This window comes from Musca autumnalis, unplaced genomic scaffold, assembly GCF_047663935.1.
Source record: "Musca autumnalis isolate F117 unplaced genomic scaffold, ASM4766393v1 scaffold_3, whole genome shotgun sequence".
In the NCBI taxonomy this organism is placed as follows: domain Eukaryota; kingdom Metazoa; phylum Arthropoda; class Insecta; order Diptera; family Muscidae; genus Musca; species Musca autumnalis.
This window is the reverse complement of record NW_027411866.1, coordinates 261,636,132-261,657,280: the sequence shown is the minus strand read 5'-3', so window position 1 is coordinate 261,657,280 and position 21,149 is coordinate 261,636,132. Positions and strand designations below refer to the sequence as shown.

At 32.2% G+C, this 21,149-nt stretch overlaps 1 protein-coding gene across 12 annotated transcripts in view; it reads left to right on the top strand.

Annotated features, from left to right (window-relative positions):
* Tpst (tyrosylprotein sulfotransferase) overlaps positions 1–21,149 on the top strand; it is a 118,625-nt gene that overhangs the window by 83,800 nt on the left and 13,676 nt on the right. For all 12 annotated transcript variants that reach the window (XM_073978367.1, XM_073978363.1, XM_073978361.1 and 9 more), the window contains 2 exons: positions 9,557–9,797; positions 9,868–10,047. In XM_073978367.1, the coding sequence (XP_073834468.1) occupies positions 9,557–9,797; positions 9,868–10,047 (421 nt within the window). The remainder of the gene's footprint in view (positions 1–9,556; positions 9,798–9,867; positions 10,048–21,149) is intronic.

Sequence of the window (21,149 nt, the reverse complement as noted above, 5' to 3'; positions counted from 1 at the left end):
GAGAGCAAAATAAAATAAAAATATGAGTGTGTTGAAATTGAAAACAAGTTCCATCTCAACTGTTCTAAAATAGAACATATCGTCTGATACGCACGAAAAGGTCGGAAGTCCTCTTTTTTTTTGGAAATAGCGTTTTTGTTACAAAATAATAGTACAAGTCAAAAAACGTCGTATGATACAAAGAAAATGGTAGAAAAAGGTCGTATGTCCACAAAACGTACACGTTTCAATACAAAAATGTCGTAAGTCTACAGGAAAATGTACAGTATGCAAAGTTCATATTCGTACACCCCTAAAAAATGAATAAAATCGTTATTAATTCCATATTTTATGTGTAAATATGAAATAATTGATAGGAACTATCATAACGAAGAAAGATTTAAGAATAAAAAAACAAATTTTTAATTTATTCCGTCATTTAGGTATAGATGGCGCCTGTGTGGGTGGCAAAGTCCGTATTCGTACACCTATAAGCACTATATATTTGGAGTTTTTAAGAAATTTCAAAGCAAAATACCGCACATTTTTATTCTTTTCTTCTTTTGGAATGCCTCTACTATAAAAATATGTAAAAACAACGGTAATTTTATTAAAAATTTTGCATGAATAAATAGTCGGACGAATATTTGATATACTTAAGAAAAATGTGCTAGATATGATTAACTACTGCAAATTATTCCAGAATTTTGGACGAAAATAGCTAACAGCAGTCCTTCTGTAACAATATTCGAGGTCCAATATGAAAATAAATGTCGTCAGCGTTTGGAATTGCAAAGAAACGTAATTCGGGCTTTTGAAAAGTAAACACATTTTTTGTTTTTACTTGGTGAAAATCGCAAGTTTCGGTTTATATTTGACATTAAATGTATTGAAGTTTTAGAATATGGTTTTGAAAATCATTTTATGTCAAGACATACCGGCAATTACGAGGAATAATACATTTTTAAGGAAGAAAATTTCCCCGAAAATAAAGCTTATCTTCAAAAGGTTACCCCACTTTCGTTCCTGGACAATTTACTTCATTCTTTTGACATTTTTGTACTCATTTTGCATCCTTCGGTAAAGAAATATAATTTTCAAGAAGTAAAAACCATTATTTTTGCAATTTGGCAGCCATAACCCTCGTTCATAGTTAGCGTACAATTTCAGTCGTACGCAGACAGTATGAAAACTTGTACAGTTTCATTTTTCTTCATAATTTCTCACAGTTTTCGACATAAAATTATTTTCGAACCCGTATTCTAAAACTTCAATACACTTTATGTCAAATATAAAACGAAACTTACGATTTTTACCTAGTAAAAATCAAAAATGTGTTTACTTCACCTAAACCTGGTTTACGTTCCTCTGCATTTCCAAACGCTGACAACATTTATTTTCATATTAGACTTCAAATATTGTTACAGAAGGACTGTAATTAGCTATTTTCGTCCAAAATTCTGGAATAAATTGCAAGTAGTTAAACATATCTAGCACATTTTTCTTAAGTATTTTAAATATTCGTCTGTCTTTTTATTCATGCAAAATTTTTATAAAATTACCGTTATTTTTACATAATTCTATAGCAGAGGCATTCCAAAAGAAGAAAAGAACAGAAATTTGCGGTATTTTGCTTTGAAAATCCTTAAAAACTCCAAATATATAGTGCTTATAGGTGTACGAATACGAACTTTGCCACCCTCACAGGCGCCATCTATACCTAAATGACGGAATAAATTAAAAATTTGTTTTGTTAATTTTAAATCTTTCTTCGCTATAGTAACCTTCATCAATTGTATCATATTTGCATATAAAATATGGAATTAATAACGATTTTACTCATTTTTGAAGTTTGTACGAATATGAACTTTGCATACTGTATACTTTAAAAGAATACTACACCTAATGTAGTTTAGATATAATGTTTAACGTCATCCATGGTTGGTGTACATTGCAAAGAATTAGCCTACACCTTTAATGATAATCGGGTGATATAAGGCGGAGCCAATGGTCCAAACTTTTGAAAAAAAAACTGATAATTTCTATTCAATAATTTAATTATTTATTTTGCAACGAAAATGTATATTTGACACCTATTTTGCTTTATAAGCGCACTCCTTTTCATTGATGGCAATTGTGATGATGTATGTGTTCAAATACCTCGCATATTGCAAAATTGGTAAAAAATTCAATTTTTTTATTTTTTGTCGTATATCTTACTTGAAATTATATGTGGTCCTTATACATATGTATATAATAGGTCCTTTGAGCATTGCAAAATAAAAAGGTTGATGTTTTCGCTGATTATATAGGCATTTGCAAGGCAGTCCGTTATAGTCCCGAGCAATATGATCATACATTTGTATGTATTTGAATCATACATTTTTTAAAGTTTTAGAAACGTGGTCGATGATGCAAAAGTGTGATTTTAAATACATGCCAAATTGTTTGAACTGAACTTTTCGGATCTGTGGAAAAGTTCACCTCAAAAATTAATAATGGAATAACTACATTGGAGATCTAACCAACATATATGTAGGATGGAATTGGTTTGGTTACCAAAAGTTCGAATGAAACACTTTAGTTAATGTTAAATTCAATAGTTCACAGTTTATTTATTATTTATTTTAGGTTCATTGATTAATATTAAGTGAAACAAAACATATTTACATATTTACACAAAGTTAATATTTCACAAACTTCAAGTTCATACTTTTAACTTCTTCAATTTTAAATTCAAATAATTATTGTAACTTCTAAAACTTTTAAGTGTTTAACTTCTAATACTTCGCTGAGGAGAACAACTACAGCGTAAGTGATTTTCTTCTAGGCGACTTCACTGAGGAGAGCAACTGCAGTGAATGTCCTTTTCTTAGTTTGTCGCTAGTCATTTAACTTTTTGTGAAGTTCGCTTTCCTCAATGAGCTGTGTTCACTAATTTGTTTCTTCTGTTGCGCTGTGTTCAGTGTGTGTCTTTAATTAAGTCGTGTGTCGTACGTCTGCTGTGTTCACTTAGTACATTTAGCAAGAAAGTGGGGCGCGCAATTGTAGTGGCTGCGTTACCCATTCCTACATATATATTTGACAATTCCGTTATTTAACCGATACAAAAAGTTCTTTTCCATATATTCTAAAGCAACTTTGCCGAAATATGTCAGGCATTAATTAAAATATATTTAACTTGGCTATTTTTAACACCATATGATCATTTTCACCCGCCAAGTAGATATAATCTTAGTAGTTATTTTGTCTTTTGTGCAATAATCTGTTTAAGTTTTAAAGTCAAATTTCAGTCATCAATCATTTTCTCGAACTTTCATCTCAAGAAAAAAACCTGAGTGTATTTGACTAAAAAAATATTCTTGAGCAAGAAATATATTCTAGAAAGAAGTTGTTTAAAATTCGTTGTTTTAAGTAATTTTAATCTTCGAAGATATTGTTTAAAGATTTTTATACGGCAAGAAGTAGAAAAGTCCTGGAATCAACCCAATATAGACAATGTTGTTCATATTGTACATTTATATGTATGTATTTGTGTACATGTCATCTGCATAAAAGATGGTTTATATATTTTATAAAACTGGATATCTTAGAAAAACAGAAAGAAAAACACACTAAGCAGTGTGGTATTAAAAGTGGCGGAAGTATGAGAGGAGGGAGTGTAAATTCAAAACAAACATAAACCGTTAATAGCGTCACAAAAAGAGTTACGGCTTTAGAAATGAATGTGAATATCATTTGGGTTAGCATTTGTATTTTTATTAGAGTGGCCCTCCGTAATCAAAGGCCGAAAATATATTACATAGTTTTAATTCAGAATAATTTGCCGTTGAAAAGTCTTAAAAATTGATGTCATAAATATCTCAAATCAGCCAAAAGTTGGAGGATATCGATCCATATACAGTTGGGACAACAATAATAGCACCACCATGAACATTTTATGGTAACATAAACAGAAATCAGATATCAAAATTATCTGTTACTTTTAAATTCTTTATGGTCGTTGGTTTTAAAAAAATGCATACACATGAAAATATGACTGCCTTAAAAACACTTTCATAAGAGCGATGCTATAATTTTATTCGCACTTATAAATGTATATACTAAAAGCTATAAACCATAGTTTCGTATGCACAAACTTTCTGAGATATTAGTTATCTCTTTTATTTTTAAGTATTTTTAATTTTGTTTAGTTTCACATCAATTCAATTCAATTTTCTTCAAAGTACATAAAATGGGGAAGGATTTAAAAAAAATAACAGCAAAAAAGTCAATGCTAAAACAAAAGTGTGTAAATCTGGATTGTAAATCTAATAAAAGCGAATGATGAATGAATGCTCTTGTATGAAATGTCATTTTGTTACATACCCAAATATTTACATACTTATATAGAGATATTTTGTAGTTATTTACAGTTAAGTACATGTGTATATAAATATATATGTATGTACATATGCAAATAAGAGTGTGTATAAGCACATGCATATACAAAATCCAATAAAAGTGTCATTCTAGGTTCTAAAGTTGAATAAATACCATGGCGTTAGGAAATATGATGTCTGTGTATGAATGTGACTGCCGTAACATGTGATGAATAAACATATGTGTATGTATGAATGGATATAAACCAGCTGGTAAAAAGGAGTTTTTCAGTGTATAATCACTTTGGTTACTATTGTGGGGTATTTGTATATATGGGCAATATTATTGAAAATTTAACATCGTTGAAGCCAAGGTTTACCCGTTTATAACTCGCGAATAGTGGTTGTATATTGTACAATTTACATGCTTTTGGATAAAATGAGATGTTTTTAGACTTGGCAAAAAATATTGGCCTTCAAAGTTGATTTGCGTGGAAGCTGTGGCTATATTTATGTTAAAAAATGGGTAAAAATGGGTTGAAGCCAACGTGTTTTTTTTTTGTTTTCTCTCGATTTGTGATTAAACCACACTTTTCACGATTTTCCCGTTAAAGTAAAAGTAGAAGGCAACTAAATAAGGATCATCTCACTAGTGTATAACTTCTCAAAATTTGATCTGCGTCTACCATTAAATGATGCTGACATTTTGAAGCCAGATTTTAAGTGTTTTTTGAAATTTTCTTATAATTTCGTTCCGCAAACAGGTTTTTCAAAAAATCATATATAGGAATGAAGAACTCACGATTCTGATTTATTTGATATATGTGTCGTGAATGTAGCCTACACAGCTTCAGAGAAATCTGTATCCAAATACGAAAATTTTGTGCGAACAAATTTTTAAAAATCATATATTTCGGGTCTAATTTGTACAATTGGCATTCGATTTACTCGTGCATGATTGCAAATTTTGGATTTTGACGTTGCGGATCTAATAAATCATTATTCGTTAAAATCCATCTAGTAAAACGCGAGATAGGAGAAATTCCAAGGTAGGAAATTCACCTAATATTGTTTTTGAAAATATCGCGCATTTCATCGCGTATTCTGTCGGCCGCTTGCACTACTATGAAAAAACTAGTGCAGCATCTTCCTTTTTGCGGAAACAGAGATTTAAAAACTTCACTGATAAGGGAACTACATTCATTTTATCCCAAAAATAGTGTGTGATGCTACATCCACGGTTCTTGACTGATTACCTTGAAATAGGTATACATCGATGCAGATTTTCATGTTGACACTAAAACCGGATGCGGAACGAAATTGTATGAACTTTGCGCAAATTAGCGATGTTTTATAGGTTTTTTAATGCTAAGATGCAGCCGATGCTACACCTTAGCTTCCAAATTATATTTCGAAAAATATATACAAATTAAAAGATATGGTCTTGCTGTACATGAAATTCACATGCGGACAAAACGATTTTGATAATTACGCGATTTACACATATTTTAATAATGCATATAAGTTAAAGCGGTTTATTTGAAATCTATTTCCGTCGAAGAAGTCTAATGATTTATTTCAACAACCCGATAACTTTGCTCAATGGGAAACCTTCTATGTAAATGTAGATAAAGCAAAATCCGCCCATTTTCTTTGGAGTTTCAAGAAAAATAAAAGAAGTACTCCTATAGAATTTTTCCAATATTTTCTACTCTAGAATGCATGTGAAAATTATTATTCCAAACCAAAATTTGTTTTTTGTATCACAAATATGTGCTTATTTTGGCTATAATATCCTAACTACTATCCCGATGATTATAAGTTTGGTCTCATTTGATTCCCCGTGAAGTCTTTCTTTAAAACTGTTACTTTTTTCTAATTGTTGGCGGGTAAATGGACCTATATTTACAAACAATTCGGATTACATTTAAAATTTTGTCAATTTTTTGTAAATTCCGCGAATGCTGAGTAACATTTTACAAATATTATGCAATCTACTTAATGACGTCACTTCGTGATAACTTTTTAGTGCCAATTGTGCTCAATAAAATAATTAGCGTTTTTATAATAATTTTTTCTTAAAAGCAGAAGTAAAACCGCGATAACATTTGTCCGCAACAACCAAAAATTTGCTCGCGAGCGGATTTGTACTGGGGAATTTTTTCTTAACCTATGTACCAAAAATCGTTAATGTAGCGCGAAAAGAAAAAATTCAATTTTCTGGAAATGGAATATGAAATAATTGGCAGTTTTGCCCATATGTAGGTAAATATGTATGTACCCAGTTGTTCGGGTAACTAGGGAATAACTAGCAATTTTGCTGGCTACTGGTAAACACCACTAGTTACCACCTAATCTACTCGCAATGTTATAGACTGGTGAATTTAACATAGGGATGTCATAGGAAAGGGTCTATTGTCTCCTCACTGCATTACCAGTAGACACCCAATTCGACAGTCGTGTGAAGGCAATTGTCTCTTCATTGCATTACCAGTAAGCAGTCAATTCGATAGTCTTCGGAAAGCCAGTTATCCCTTTATTGCATTACAAGTAACCAGTCAATTCGGTAGTCCGAAATTATAGCCAAAAACACTAGTAAGTTGAAGTCAGATAATTGGGTAAATCCATACATATATGTATGCATTAGCCACAATTTATTTTATTGCATGGTGTGCAAAAATGTTACAAATGACAATATAATCTTGTATACTTATGAATATGACTGGAACTAGTGCGTTACTACTTGATACAGCGACTTATGTTTGTTTGGTCCTTGGAATGTTTTCTCGTGTGTCCTTCAGATCATTCAAAAGTTCCTGAAATAAAATGTATACAAGTTTAATGAAATGACGTGATAACGTATTCCGTCAAGATAGATATCAATACTTACCAGAGATATATTATAAACATTCTTCTTAAATTGTTCATCCTTTCTATGATTTAGCTCGTAACACGTTCCTTTTGTGGCATCTTAAATTTTTGCACAACAAACGCATCAAAATACGTTTTTAATTATGAATAAATAGTATGACAGAACATTGATAGAAAGAAGGCTTCAAAAATACTTCACATCTGCAAAAATCCGAATAAATATATGTTACTTTTGTCTAGCACCAGCGAAGCGATCATAGCATATTGGTTGGATGTGTGGGACTTCGTGAGGCATAATCATATTAATGCAACTTCCCCTGTCTCAATTAAATAAATTAATTCAAAATGCGACTAATATGACCTTCAGATAAATCAAAAATCGTATGTAGACACAATCACCTGTGATATTCAATTGTATTGGATATTTGTTGTCACCTGTGTAGAAATTTCGTAACAAATTCAATTTTTTAATTTTATTAACAATGACAATACTAACCATTTTTGGACGAATTTTGTAGAAAATTTTAAATTTTTTGAATCGTATGTATGTCAGTTGTATTCAGTCTCAATTCATTATAGCATGCAACAGTATCACATGTTATTCCAATATGAATGTAGACATTTTGTAGGGCACTCTTGCATATGTATGTAGGTATATTTTCAATATGTTTATATGTATATCTTAGAACTTCGTTCTTTTGATAACTGTGTATAGGTGTAAGTAACATCAGCAGCAGGAAAATCCAAACAGGCCATTACAACACATTGAGCTCTGCAGCTGAGCTTCTTTTTGAATTAAAGAGATTTCTTATTGTGTTATTTGTTGTTGTTTTTTTTCTTGGCTTCCTTTACTAACGACAATGTTCGTATGTTTTTTTATATACCGCCATCAACCAAGTCTTTCGCCTGCTCTAAGAATGAAGGAGTGAATAGACTTATTTTGCATTAGGCATTACTACGTATTTGTTTGCCACGGGTAAGGTATTTGCTCTGTGTAATGATTGTGTGAGTGTGGAGGGATTAGAAGACCAAGCGAGAAGAATTTGCGGGGGCCGGAAATACCTTATTTCTATTTGAGCTGCTGTTGTACTGCCACAACTGAGCCTTGTTCATTTTTGTGTTTATTTGCTGTCTTTCGCGCTTCTGTCTTCAGCATCAACATCCTGCCTTTTATACGCTGTACTGCAGTCGAGTAGAAAACGTCTGTTCCACGGCCATATTCCCACGCGGATGCTTGTTTAAGGTCTATTGTTCCCAAGATAGAAAATTCTTTCTGCGAAATAATTCAACAATGAAAGCAAACGTTAGGAGCCAATGTTTACCGTTTTGTGAAGATATTGTTGGTGCACGTTTAATTCCCAACCTGCCTTTCCTCTTTAGCTCAGCTATGGCATTCGTGGTATTAGGAGAGAGAGCAGCCAATATGTTGATGCTGTGTGCTTCGCTTGATTTCATTTTCCAATAATTCCTTTTGTCGAGTGTGCGGTTTGGCATTAACTGTTAGTTTAAAAAAAAAATAAAATAAAAGTTGAAAATAATTTCAAACTTTGGTTAGCAAGAATTTAATCCAGTCTATAGGCAAAAGGGGCATAAAGATGTGAAAACTTTCTAGCCAATAAATATACAAAGTTTATTCCTTGGATGGGTTATTTATAAGCATATTATAGTGTTGTCTTATTAGTTAAAAGTCTCAGTGTTTAACAATTTTTTAAATACGTTATAATAGTTTTAAACAATGCTGAATGTTCTGTGTTCCACATAATTGTATTGTATTCATAAATGTATTCAAAACAATCATATGGAGAGGATATAATTAATATGACTGAAAATCTCTCAGTGTGCAATTACAATTTAAAATATTATATAATAATTTAAACTGTTATATAATAAAAAAAATTATTAAATAAAAAAGCCTTGCAGTTATAAAATGTTCCTTCCCCGAATTTATTTACTATTTTTTTAGATTTATTTTATATATACATACGAGAGGATCTAGAAAAGCGCCCGTCCTAATAATGGAAACGGGAATATTTATCATGAATTTACACCATGAATCATGATTTATACACCTTTTTATGCGCTCAAACCAATTATTGAAGCACTTTTTCTATTCCGATTGAGACACCTCTAAAACGCTTTCGAACGCTTTTATAGCATCTTTTGCAAAGGAAAAAAGTTTTATTCACATTTGTTACATATGTATGTATTGCAAAAACACATGTGAAATAAACTTGATTCAAATAATTAGTTAGTACATAGTTGCGTATGATAAACATATCATCCTGCTAATAATTACGTATACGTCACCCTAAACATTTGTAACTAAAATTTGATTTTCTTTTCAGATGTGGCCAAGAAACCAGAGTAATACCAAGAATTCTTCAACTTCGTTCCCACTGGCTCAAGTCAGAAAAAGAATCATTACGTCTGGTGGAAGCCGGTATCACCAAAGAAGTTATGAACAGTGCGATTGCTCAATTCTGTCTAGAAATCATAGCAAAACATGGCGATCCAGCACCAAGACTTTGCAACAAGGATCCACTAACCTTAAAAATGGGCACATATGTGATAGAGCTATTTCCAAATGTAAGTTTCAAATAATAATAGTCGTACTCCAATACAATTCACAAACGTGTACTTTTTGTTTTATTTTTAGGCAAAATTCTTATTTATGGTACGCGACGGCAGGGCCACGGTCCATTCGATTATATCGCGGAAAGTAACGATAACTGGTTTCGATTTAACCAGCTATCGCCAGTGCATGCAGAAATGGAATCATGCTATCGAAGTTATGCACGACCAATGCAAAGAAATTGGCAAAGATCGTTGTATGATGGTAAGTTCAGTAGCATTGCTTCGCACCGTTTATTTATTTATTTTTTCGCATTAACAATTACATAAGTTAGCGAGAAAGAAAGAAGTTTTTTATTCAAGTAATTTATTTTTAAATGTACATCAATGTTGCTGGAAGTTGTGGTAATTTATTTGTTTCTCAGTTGGTGTCATCAGCAAACTGATGCATTGTTTCGAAAGTAAATAAGTTACAGTACGATTGAATTTAAAATATGCGTTGTAAAATACATGCTTCAATGGTGTTGACTACCTATACACACTGAGCAAAAAGTTTAAATCTTGTGCTACGGTAAAAAGCAGGGATTCGGAGTCGAGCCATTTTTAGTTCGACTTCGACTCTGGAGTCGACTTTTTTCACGACTCCAGACTCCGGAGTCGACTCCAGGGGTAATTTTCAATACCACTCAAAATTAATAATATATGTACACGTTTATGTAATTTTTTTTCCTATATGTTGGCTTTTTCATAAGATATTCCTTCAGAGAACATTCGTTCTAATATAATACTCAACTACAAAACTTGCATATAATTTCTGAGCTTATCACATTGAAAGGAAAACTTAATAAAACCGAAGTTAAGTTCGACTGGCAACCTTACCCGTGAGAAAATCTTTAAGCTTTGAACGTTGTAAGCATGAAGGTACTATAAAAACCTTGACCTATATAAGCAACAATATGTGAAATTAAAACAATTCGGCTTGATAAGAATTCCGTGACGAATTTAAAATGTATAACTTGAAACTCTATGCTAAAATCATCAGACATACTGACATAAAAATTAATTATGGTGGAGCTCAAATGATAGTAAATATCATCTTTCTCTTCCTCTAACTGAGTATAATATAGTTTTTGCCTACAAGTTTTTATTTATTATATGTATAAACGAGCAAACAACATTTGTGTTCGAATATTTTTCATATAAGAATAAAATAAACCGTGTGCTAATAAATGCAGAAAAAAATTTGCCCGGAGTCGAGTTATTTTTTTCGACTCAGACTCCGACTCCGGCAAAATTGCTCGACTCCGAATCATAGGCTTCGACTCCGGCTCCGATACACTGGTAAAAATAATGGCACCTTGGGATACATTCATGTTTATTTATATACAGCTGTGTTCAAAATAATAGGAGTGCTCATTCACACCAAGGGAATGGTCGAATAAACATTGTTAAACTTACCCATTTTGGTTTATTTTGAATTTGTTTAACATTGTTGACATCCCAACAGTTAATTCATCAGCAGAAATGTGGCAATCTGTTTTAAATTATTTACTGTTTACACCAACATTATAAATCGCCTTCAAATGTGTTGTTCAAAAAAATAGGAGTGCGGAAGAAAAAGGACAATAAAAACATTTTTAGTTGAGTTTAAGATCAAAATTGTCTATATTTTAGTTGACAGTAGTGAATCCAATAGATTTTATGAGATTTGATGACTGTTTGAAAACAAAAGTTCTTTTGGAGGTAGCCTAAAAACAGGTGATTGTCCTTGCAGCCATTTTTTCCATAAATTGAGCACTTATTGGGTAACTCAATGGATTTTGTAGACATAACTTTTGTGATTAGAGTTTTTTGATGCTCTAGCTGTTATCTCGAACAATATATAATGATCGGTATGCCGGAAATTCGCGTATTTTGATCCTTGAGCCAAGTTAAAGCCGGTTTCCATTAACTCTTTACGTAAGGATTGGTTAAAAAAGCGTATCTATAAGGCATTAATTTCTCGATCAAATGATATTTTGAGGTCCTTAGCATCTTAACTGCACGCAGAATTCATTATATGGTTCATTTTTGAATAATTGGATGATTGGCACATATGAGACATTTTTCAAAACGCTTTGTTGAGAAGGAGACTTTAAAGACAAACTTTTGAAGTTGGCCTAAGATTATTTTTATTAGGTTTTGCATCGTATAATAAACAATTTTCTAATGAAACTAACCTAAATTAAGTATTTTTGAGTGAAAAACGTAAGTTTATATTGAAAAATATATTACGGCGTATACCAACCATAGTGCAATCCCAGCATGCCTATCACTAAATGGTTCAAAGTACATTTTAACCGTTCACATTTTAAACATTTTTTTTAATAGAAGCGAAATTGATTGCATACACAAGGTTAGCATCCTAAGGACTTCCAAATATTATTTGGTTGGGGAAAACAATTCCTTATAGATACGCTTTTTTGGCCGATCCTTACCTTAAGGACTAATGTAAACTGTCTTAAACTTGGCTCAAGGATCAAAATACACAAATTTATGGGATACCAATCATTATATATTGTTAGAGATAACATCCATAGCATCAAACAAATCTAATCGTTAAACCTTTTGCCTACAAAATCCATTGAGTTGCCCAATAAGTGCTCAATTTATGGAAAAAATTTCTGCAAGGACAATCGCCTGTTTTTTGGCTGCCTCCAAAGGACTTTTGTTTTCAAACAGCAATCAAATCTCACAAAATCTATTGGATTTACTACTGTTAACTAAAATATTGACAATTTTGATCCTAAACTCAACTAAAACTATTTTTATCGTACTTTTTATTCCCCACTCCTATTTTTTTGAACAAAAACATTAAACACGATTTATAATGTTGGTGTAAACAGTAAATAATTTAACACAGATTGTCACATTTCTGCTGATGAATTAACTGTTGGGATGTCAACAATGTTAAACAAATTCAAAATAAACCAAAATGGGTAAGTTTAACCATATTTTTTGACAATTATCTTTTTTTGTATAGGCGCTCCTATTATTTTGAACGCAACTGTATGTATGTATATGACTAGGAAATCACTAGTAAACCGTTAAACATTTGTATAGCTTACGCGGTGAAGATATGGACATGAAAACAGCTTTAAACCAAAAAACCATTGATATTCTAAAAATATCACGTCTTGAGTAAAATTGTGTAAGGCTTCTTTGTCTGAGGTTACATTTGAAGACCAGGTCTAATTCTTCGACCTGTATAATTATACCCTACACCACTATGTGGGGAGGGTATTATAAGTTTTGGCCAAAAAGTTTGTAACGCATCGAAATAATGGTCGTAGACCCATACTTATATAAACCAAAATGAATGTTTCGACGAGCTGAGTCGATCTGGCTATGTCGGATCTTCACAAAATTTTGGATGTTGATGGGGGTCCCGGAGGGGAAGAAGCCTATCGATTTTGGTGATGGTCGGATAATATTTAGGTGTCGGAATGGGCAAAAAACGTTTTTTCCAAAGCGAATATCTCAGCTTCTATATGGGGTTTACCAAAAGCAAAACCTGACAATGAATGTGGAAAATATCATCTTTCTAATGATGTAAAGTAGGTTCTCGTAGGTGATCAAACGAAGATATTACAATAGTAGCAAATAAAACCCAAATTTTCATTTTTGCGATTTTAATTATAATGACGAATATCACAGCTTTGGTTGGGGACTTTCCAACAGCTATGAAAGTAGAATATCCCATCTTTACAGTGATGCAAACTAGGTCGGCGTAGGTGACCTACTAACGGAGATATCGCAATAGTCGGTAATACATACCATTTTTCCATTTTTCCATTTTTTTTTTTTTTTTTTTTTTTTTTTTTTTTGAAATCACACTACACGTCGGAATTTTGATAGGATCATCACGAAATTTTCTCACAGAGATAGAAGACTATTGATGTTGGTGATGTCGATAGTAGTCAAATATAAAATTAAATTTTAATTATTTTTGTTCAGTTCACCTTAAGTCATTTGGTATAAGTCAGATAGGTGAAAACTTTCGTATCTCCCTAAAAGAAATGTTTTCGAGTGAAAAGATTATGCATAGAGGTAGTGGTGTAGGGTATCACATAGTCGGCACCGTACCGACTATAACTTTTTCTCACTTGTTTTTATTATACTTTCAGCTTCCAAAAGTGTCAAAAGGTTTATTTACTGACAGTCCAAATAAAAATTTGACGTTTTGAAAACAAACAATTCTTGTCCAAAGATGCCTTACGGGTCTGTCATTCTAATTGAGATGGATTTCTACTCTGTACCCCAAACATCGTAACAATGCACAGTGGTTCCGCCCGTGGACAAAAATCGAAACATTGATGGCGACAAATTTCACTGCGATTGAAATAAATATTCTCTAAACATATCAAATTTTTAACATCCAGCCTTATTTTTGTAAATTTACAGCGGTTATACGCCAAGTTAAGTCGAAGAAGTTGTGATTTGTATGTGAGGCCTTAAAAACGAAAAATACATCCGCAAAGCATTTGTAGGTTATGAGTAAAATTATAAAAAATTGGAGAGATAAATATGTAATTTCCAAAATGAAATTTATAGGTGATGGCATTTGTAATGTTTTTACGAAAAAACCAATTCATAATTCTTTTTCCAACTTCATTAAAAATAAATTCTCAATAAATGACTTTTTCTGCTATTTTTAATATAATTACAATTAATGTATGCAGGGAAAAGTCCTAAGTTTACGATTCAAAAAAGTCCAGCTGCCCCCCTCTGCCACCCGCTGAGTTATTCCTCTTATACCACGCCCGTAAAATCGTCAAAATCCCGAAAATCAGGAAGAACATTTATATGGGAGCTATACCTAAACTTAGACCCATACTGAAAATTGTTGACAAGGAGGTACTTTGCTCACTCAGAACTCAAAATGCAAAATTACAGCCAAATCGTTTGGAAAATATGGGTAAAATCGTCAAAATTTCGAAAATCGGGAGGTATGTTTATATGGGGGCTATACGTAAACGTAGACCAATATTGACCACTCAGATATTTGGTTCACTCAGAGCTCAAAATGCCAAATTACAGCCAAATCATTTGGAAAATTTCGCTAAAATTTTCAAAATACCGAAAATCTGAGGGTACATTTATATCGCGGCTATACCTAAACGTGGACCTATATTGAATATGTTTTGCAAGGAGGTAGTTTATTCACTCAGAACTCAAAATGCAAAATAACATACAAATCGGTTGGTTAATTTGGCCAAAATCGTCAAAATACCACAAATCGGCCGGTACCTTTCTATGGGAGCTATACCCAAATATGGACCTACGTCCACTAAAAATGGTTTTCTATCTTTTTGGCTTGTTATAAACCTACGTTTAAAATTTGGAGACGGTAGCTCGATTAGAACTATTTTTGGCACTCTTTTCCATACAAGTGGGACCACTGTGCAATGTATGAAATTACTATTTTTTAATGTTGTGTAAAACCAATTTTTTACAATATTATCTTAAAGGATACTAGATAATTAGGCTAAATCGGCTCCTAATCGTCTAAAACTCTGATTTGTATTTAACAAATGTGGGTTTAAAACCATTATTTCGTTTTCTGCTCAGAATATACATTTTTTAATTACACAGCCCCAACGTGTATGTATACAGGCAATCTACTCACTGTTGAATCTTTTTAGATAACATGCCGAAGTAATATAACTGTAACAAGTTAAAAGGGCATTTTTATTCGACCGTTCATAATAAATATTTATATGTACGATTGTATACACATGTATACCAAATAGTACGTAATTTCATTTTAAAATTAGAAGCCAACCGAACGAGTATATATTAGGGTTATGACTTTTTTACAAACTCATATGCCTGTATCATATTTTGATGAGCATTTTCTTAAGATTAGATAAATTTTCAATTATAAGATGGTATGTATATAACCGAAAGCCAGGATTTAAAATGCAAAAGCAACGAAAATGTGCAGCTTTGCCTGCTAAAATTTCTTGGAAATATGTTTAGCAACAATGAACAACGGCAACATGTAGTAACACATTTCACAAAAATATTGATAGCAAAGCTAATGCGATTCGATATTCCTGTTATAATAAAACAGCACCGCACAAGCATACTCATATTTTGCAGCACACAACAGAAAAGAGAATAAGCAACATAGTTCCGACTGCTTAGTCACGTTTTCAGCAAACAATAGTTTTTGCGATCAGGGTTGCCTATTGTAAGGCATTAAAATTCACGTGCCCAACTAGACCAAAAATTATGAAATTAAAAAATGTTGTGTAGCATTACGTAAAGCTATTTTAAAAGGGTTTTAGTTGATTTCATATGAAATATTGATACAAAGTATATAATTTCAATTAAGAGAGTTTACAATATTTTAGATATAACTTTAAAATTTGGAACAGAGTATAATAAATTAGTCTGTGGATGTTTAGAATTGAAATTAACCATATCAGAACATGTTCAGTATAGTCCCCATACACAAATTCCCCCTGGTATTTTGAAGATTTTAACCAAATTCTCCAACGCAATTGACGCAATAACTAAAAAATCTTTCAAATGAACATTACCCATATAGGTTTACGTTTTAATGTATCCCAGAATTTTTAACCACAGTAGGTCTTATTTATCATTTTCGATTCTATTTCAAAGATTTTCAGTATTTCTTCTTCTTTAAAGTACATATCCATATATCCCACATTAACTTCAGTCCCATTAAAAAAGTTTTGTCTTACTTTTGCCTTATTAAGTTATCAATTGGACACATTTTTACCACGAGGACTGATTCTGACAAGAAGATCTATCTAAAAACCTATTAATGACATTTGTATACCATAAATTAATTGAAATCAATAACTCCAAAAAAGAATAAATCGAATCCGCGAGTGCAGATTGGGCTTGTACCGAACTATTGTTAGAAAATAATATTCTTTTATGTCATAAAAACACCAAAACTTTACTATTTTACCAGAAGTGATAGAGTTCATGCAAGCCAACTAAAAAATTCAGAAAATTATATTTATGGTCTGTTCCAGTACTGCAAGAATCTACTCATTTTTAGTAGCAAAAATGTGTAGATTCCTGAAGGTTCTGGAACAGGCATTTAGAAAAAAGAGAAAACATTTTTATCAGGAGTCGGGCGATACCAACTACGACTCATAGACTCCGAATTCTACTCGCAGTACTGTTTGAGACTACGAAATCCACATTCTGTCTCGGCAAAATTTAAGCTAAGTCCTGACAAAATAGGTTAAGTCGAAAAACTCCATCGGTAGTGCGATTGTCTAACACATTTTTTGAGTTATCGACAAAAATCGGTAAAATTTAAACCCAAAATTATATATGAAAAGTTCAATAAAAGTTCAATGAAAACAGTCTTACTATCGGTATAACTTTACATTGCTTTTTATCCGTCGCTAACTTACCTAAAAAATCGGTAATTACCGAAATTATAAGTATTTTAATTTTACCGACAATTGTCGGTAACTCAAAAACTCTACTGATATCCCAATGGTTGTTGTTCCGCCTTATTTCTATCTTAATTGTACGATTAGATGTATATGAACTCGATGACATTTAAAACTTTCCAAGGAATATGACTTCTGTCGGCACAGCGGAGGTAAACTTATGAAAATTCATAACTTTTGTTTTCTCGAAAACAACTAAAAAATATCAGTCGGGTTTGCCGACAGCCTGTGTAAGTTGAGACTTTTATATATACACAGATCGAATACGGGCTTCATAACCAAAATCTTTGTCCTATAAATTGTGTAATCAGAGAGTTTCAGAATTCTGTGGCTTTTTTTGGACGCATAAACTTTCCGACAAAAATATCGAAACATTTGGGTATAAAACTTCAAGATTGTGGGTGTTGCGACTAAATTCTTATGCTGAGCCCATAAGTTTGACTTCGATAAGAGCGCAAAAGTTTTGCACTTTTGTGGTGAAGATACCTGAAAGAATGGTCCATTTTGGAAGTGGACCTAATTTTGGAAGTCATTCCTTTTGATAGTTATGGTGTCAAGCCATTATTTTAGTTGATCATGGTAAGATTTAGAGCTTTTGAATCGTTATGTCAGGAAGCATGGACTTACCACGAAAAATAGAATATCGCTGTAACCAAGACCGCAAGCAGTATCATTGGTCAAAATGTCCAAAGGATTCTCGAACAGCCCATAAATTGCACTTATGTTGAAATTTTTCTCGAAACTCGATTTTTTGAAATGTGGCACTCTTTGAGTAACTGAGCGATATGTACGTCCAGAAGTATTTTTAGGATGTTCAATTTCGTTTACGGTTGTTTTCAGCTACAACTTTGTTAATGGTAGGAAAAAAATTCTGGTGGGTATGCTACTTATAGCAGATATTAGCACTTTATAACGCACAACAATACATTTTTCTCCATTAAATAAATAATAAAAAAATTAAGGTAGTAAAACAATTTTCTAATTGGTTTTAGAGATATACTCCACGGAAAACACTTGATATATCGTACATTTTGTCCAGTAAACATGGCAGTTCATGCACTTCCAATCCGCACAATAATAAACTCGTCATTTTTTGAATACAGAATGAGTTTAAAGCCTCAAGACCTTTATATTCATTATAGAGTTAAAGAGTATTCAAACAAAAAAAGTTTTAAATATTTCGTAGACAACTTGTTCATACAGTACATTTTTAGTACATAGCCTTCAGAACAATCTAACTTTACTTTTCAAAATTCCAAAAATAAAAATTATTTTAGAGAAAAAACGTAATAATTTGTTAAAGTAGCTCAAAAAATTGTAGACGACCAAATCATTTCGGGGGGGGGGGGGATATTTTACGAAATGTTGCGAACATATATTTGTTTGAATACAAACAAATTATGTTTGGATCCAAACATATATTTGTTTGCAACCAGTCCTAAACAAATACTTGTTTGGACCCAAACATATTTCTAACATATATTTTTCTGCGTGTGTGTTCAAAATAATAGGAGTGCCCATACACACCGAGGGAATGGTCAAATAAACATGGTTACATTTCTCCACTTTGGCCTATTTTGTATTTGTTTAACATTGTTAACATCCCAACTGTTAATTCATTAACAGAAATGTAGCAATTTGTTTTAAATTATTTGCTGTTTACCAGCTTTATAAATCGTTTTCAAATTTTTGGTTCAAATAAATAGGAGTGTGGAGGAAAAAGGACAATAAAAATATTTTTAGTTTAGGTTTTTCGATATTTGTCGAAGAAAAAAATGAACAAAAGAATAACAAAATAATCAGAATAATAAAAGCGAACACTGACAAAACAAAACAAAACTGTGAAATAAAAGAAGAAAAGTGAATTTTTATGTTTCTTTTTGACATTGCTACCAGATCTACTATTTTTTCGTTCTTTTTCTTTTCTATTAAAACTGGTCATGAGAGAGCAATTTTGACAGTTTTCTCTTTTACCACGTTCACCATTAAAAAAAGTAAAGAAACAAAGCTAACTTTATTTCATATATCATATCAATTAAAAGTGTTTGTGAGTAACCTTATTTAATATTTAAATGAATAACATTATAACCGGATTTAACAAACCCACTGGGTTTCAAATGTCAATTCCATTGATTATATTTCAAATAAATCCTCATAAAGAAGGTTAACCCTGCAAAAGACCATAATATAAACATGGCCTTGTTTTAGTCATTAATAGGCAAATGTTAATTCACTCTTACAATAGGAAATATTTTTTTGAAAAAATGGCAGAAATGTCGTAACCCTAAACTATATACATATAGCTGTTTCACAACACACATACAACCCCATGTGTTTGTGTGCGTAGGTTTGTCCGGCGAGTTGCTCTACTATTGATCCGCTTCACTTGCTGTGTGCATCTGGCACCAGACGGTCTGCTATCCTGCCTGGAACATTTTTGTAAAAATGTTTTAATAGTAACTGTCATGTCGTTTATGTTTATCCCCTCACTTTCAAACCATTTTGTTGCATAGTTTGCGTCGACGGCTCCTTCTCTCCAATGTAATATTTTGATTGGAAATTAAATGCAGCACATTTTTAAAGCGATTAATTTCTTTTGTGGAGAAATTGTTAACAATGTGGGCTTAATTTCCTATCACAATACCATGGCCTGGCATTAGAGTTTGCTTTAAATGAACAGTAAAATATTGAACTTTTTAGACATTGTTTTGTGCATGAACAGGTTTGTAGTAAATTAAAAATGTATGTCCTGACATCTGTAGATGAAATTACTGTAGTTAGTAGTAGAATGGCTGTTTTAGGCTATCTTTGTAAATTTCAAAAACAAAAAGTAGCAAATTACTCATCATCAATTATTCTATATTTTGGGACATAATTATAATTTTAATAAAAACATTATAAAAATAATAAATCATAAAGTGGTGCCATTCGTCTGTACAAATGGCAAAATTCAAATCTTCTTTTGTACATATAAAAGAGTTCAGTAATGATGACTGACAGACTGATAATCAACGCCCAGGATAAACGGCTATAGCTAAAATCTTGAAATTTCGGGTGAGGGTCACTCTCTGTCCAAAGGGGTCAGATAAGGCTGGGTTTATGGAAATTCGAACTAGAACGGTACGAAAAGTACTAAAAGGTACTAAATATGGTACCATTTATATTTGGCGAACCGGTAGAGCTAGAATTCAGTAATTTGGAATGAGAGTCACAGATAGAATGAAGGATAAATGTACCAAACGGTGTTTAGAAACTCGAACTATAAGTGTACGAAAAGTACTCAAATGTACTAAATTTGGTACCATTGGGTATTATGTGAACGGATAAAGCTAAAAGCTTGAAATTTGGAATGAAAATCAAGGTTTAGAAGTAGGGTTGATATAAGGAGGTGGTTTTGGATATGTGTGCTCATGTGTACGAAAAGTACTAAATTTGGTACAGTTGGGATTTGGTTGATTAGATATTGCTGGAAACCTGAAATTTGGAATTAGGGTTACTGTTGAAGTGTAGGATTGAAATATGGGGAGTGGTTTTGGAAATTCGTACTTATGTGTACGAAAAGTACTAAATGGTACTAAATTTGGTATAGTTGGGATTTGGGTGATTGGATAGAGCTGGAAACCTGAAATTTGGAATTAGGGTTACTGTTGGAGTGTAGGATTGAGGAAGTTTTGAAAATTCGTACTTATGGGACGAAAATACTAAATGGTACTAAATTTGGTACAATTTGGATTTGGGTGAACGAATAGAGCTGGAATCATGAAATTTGGAATTAATATTATTGTCGAAGTCTATAATTCAGGTAGTTTTGGAAAATCGTACTTACGGGTACGAAAAGTACTAAATGGTACTAAGTTTGGTACAAATTGAGGAAGTTTTGGAA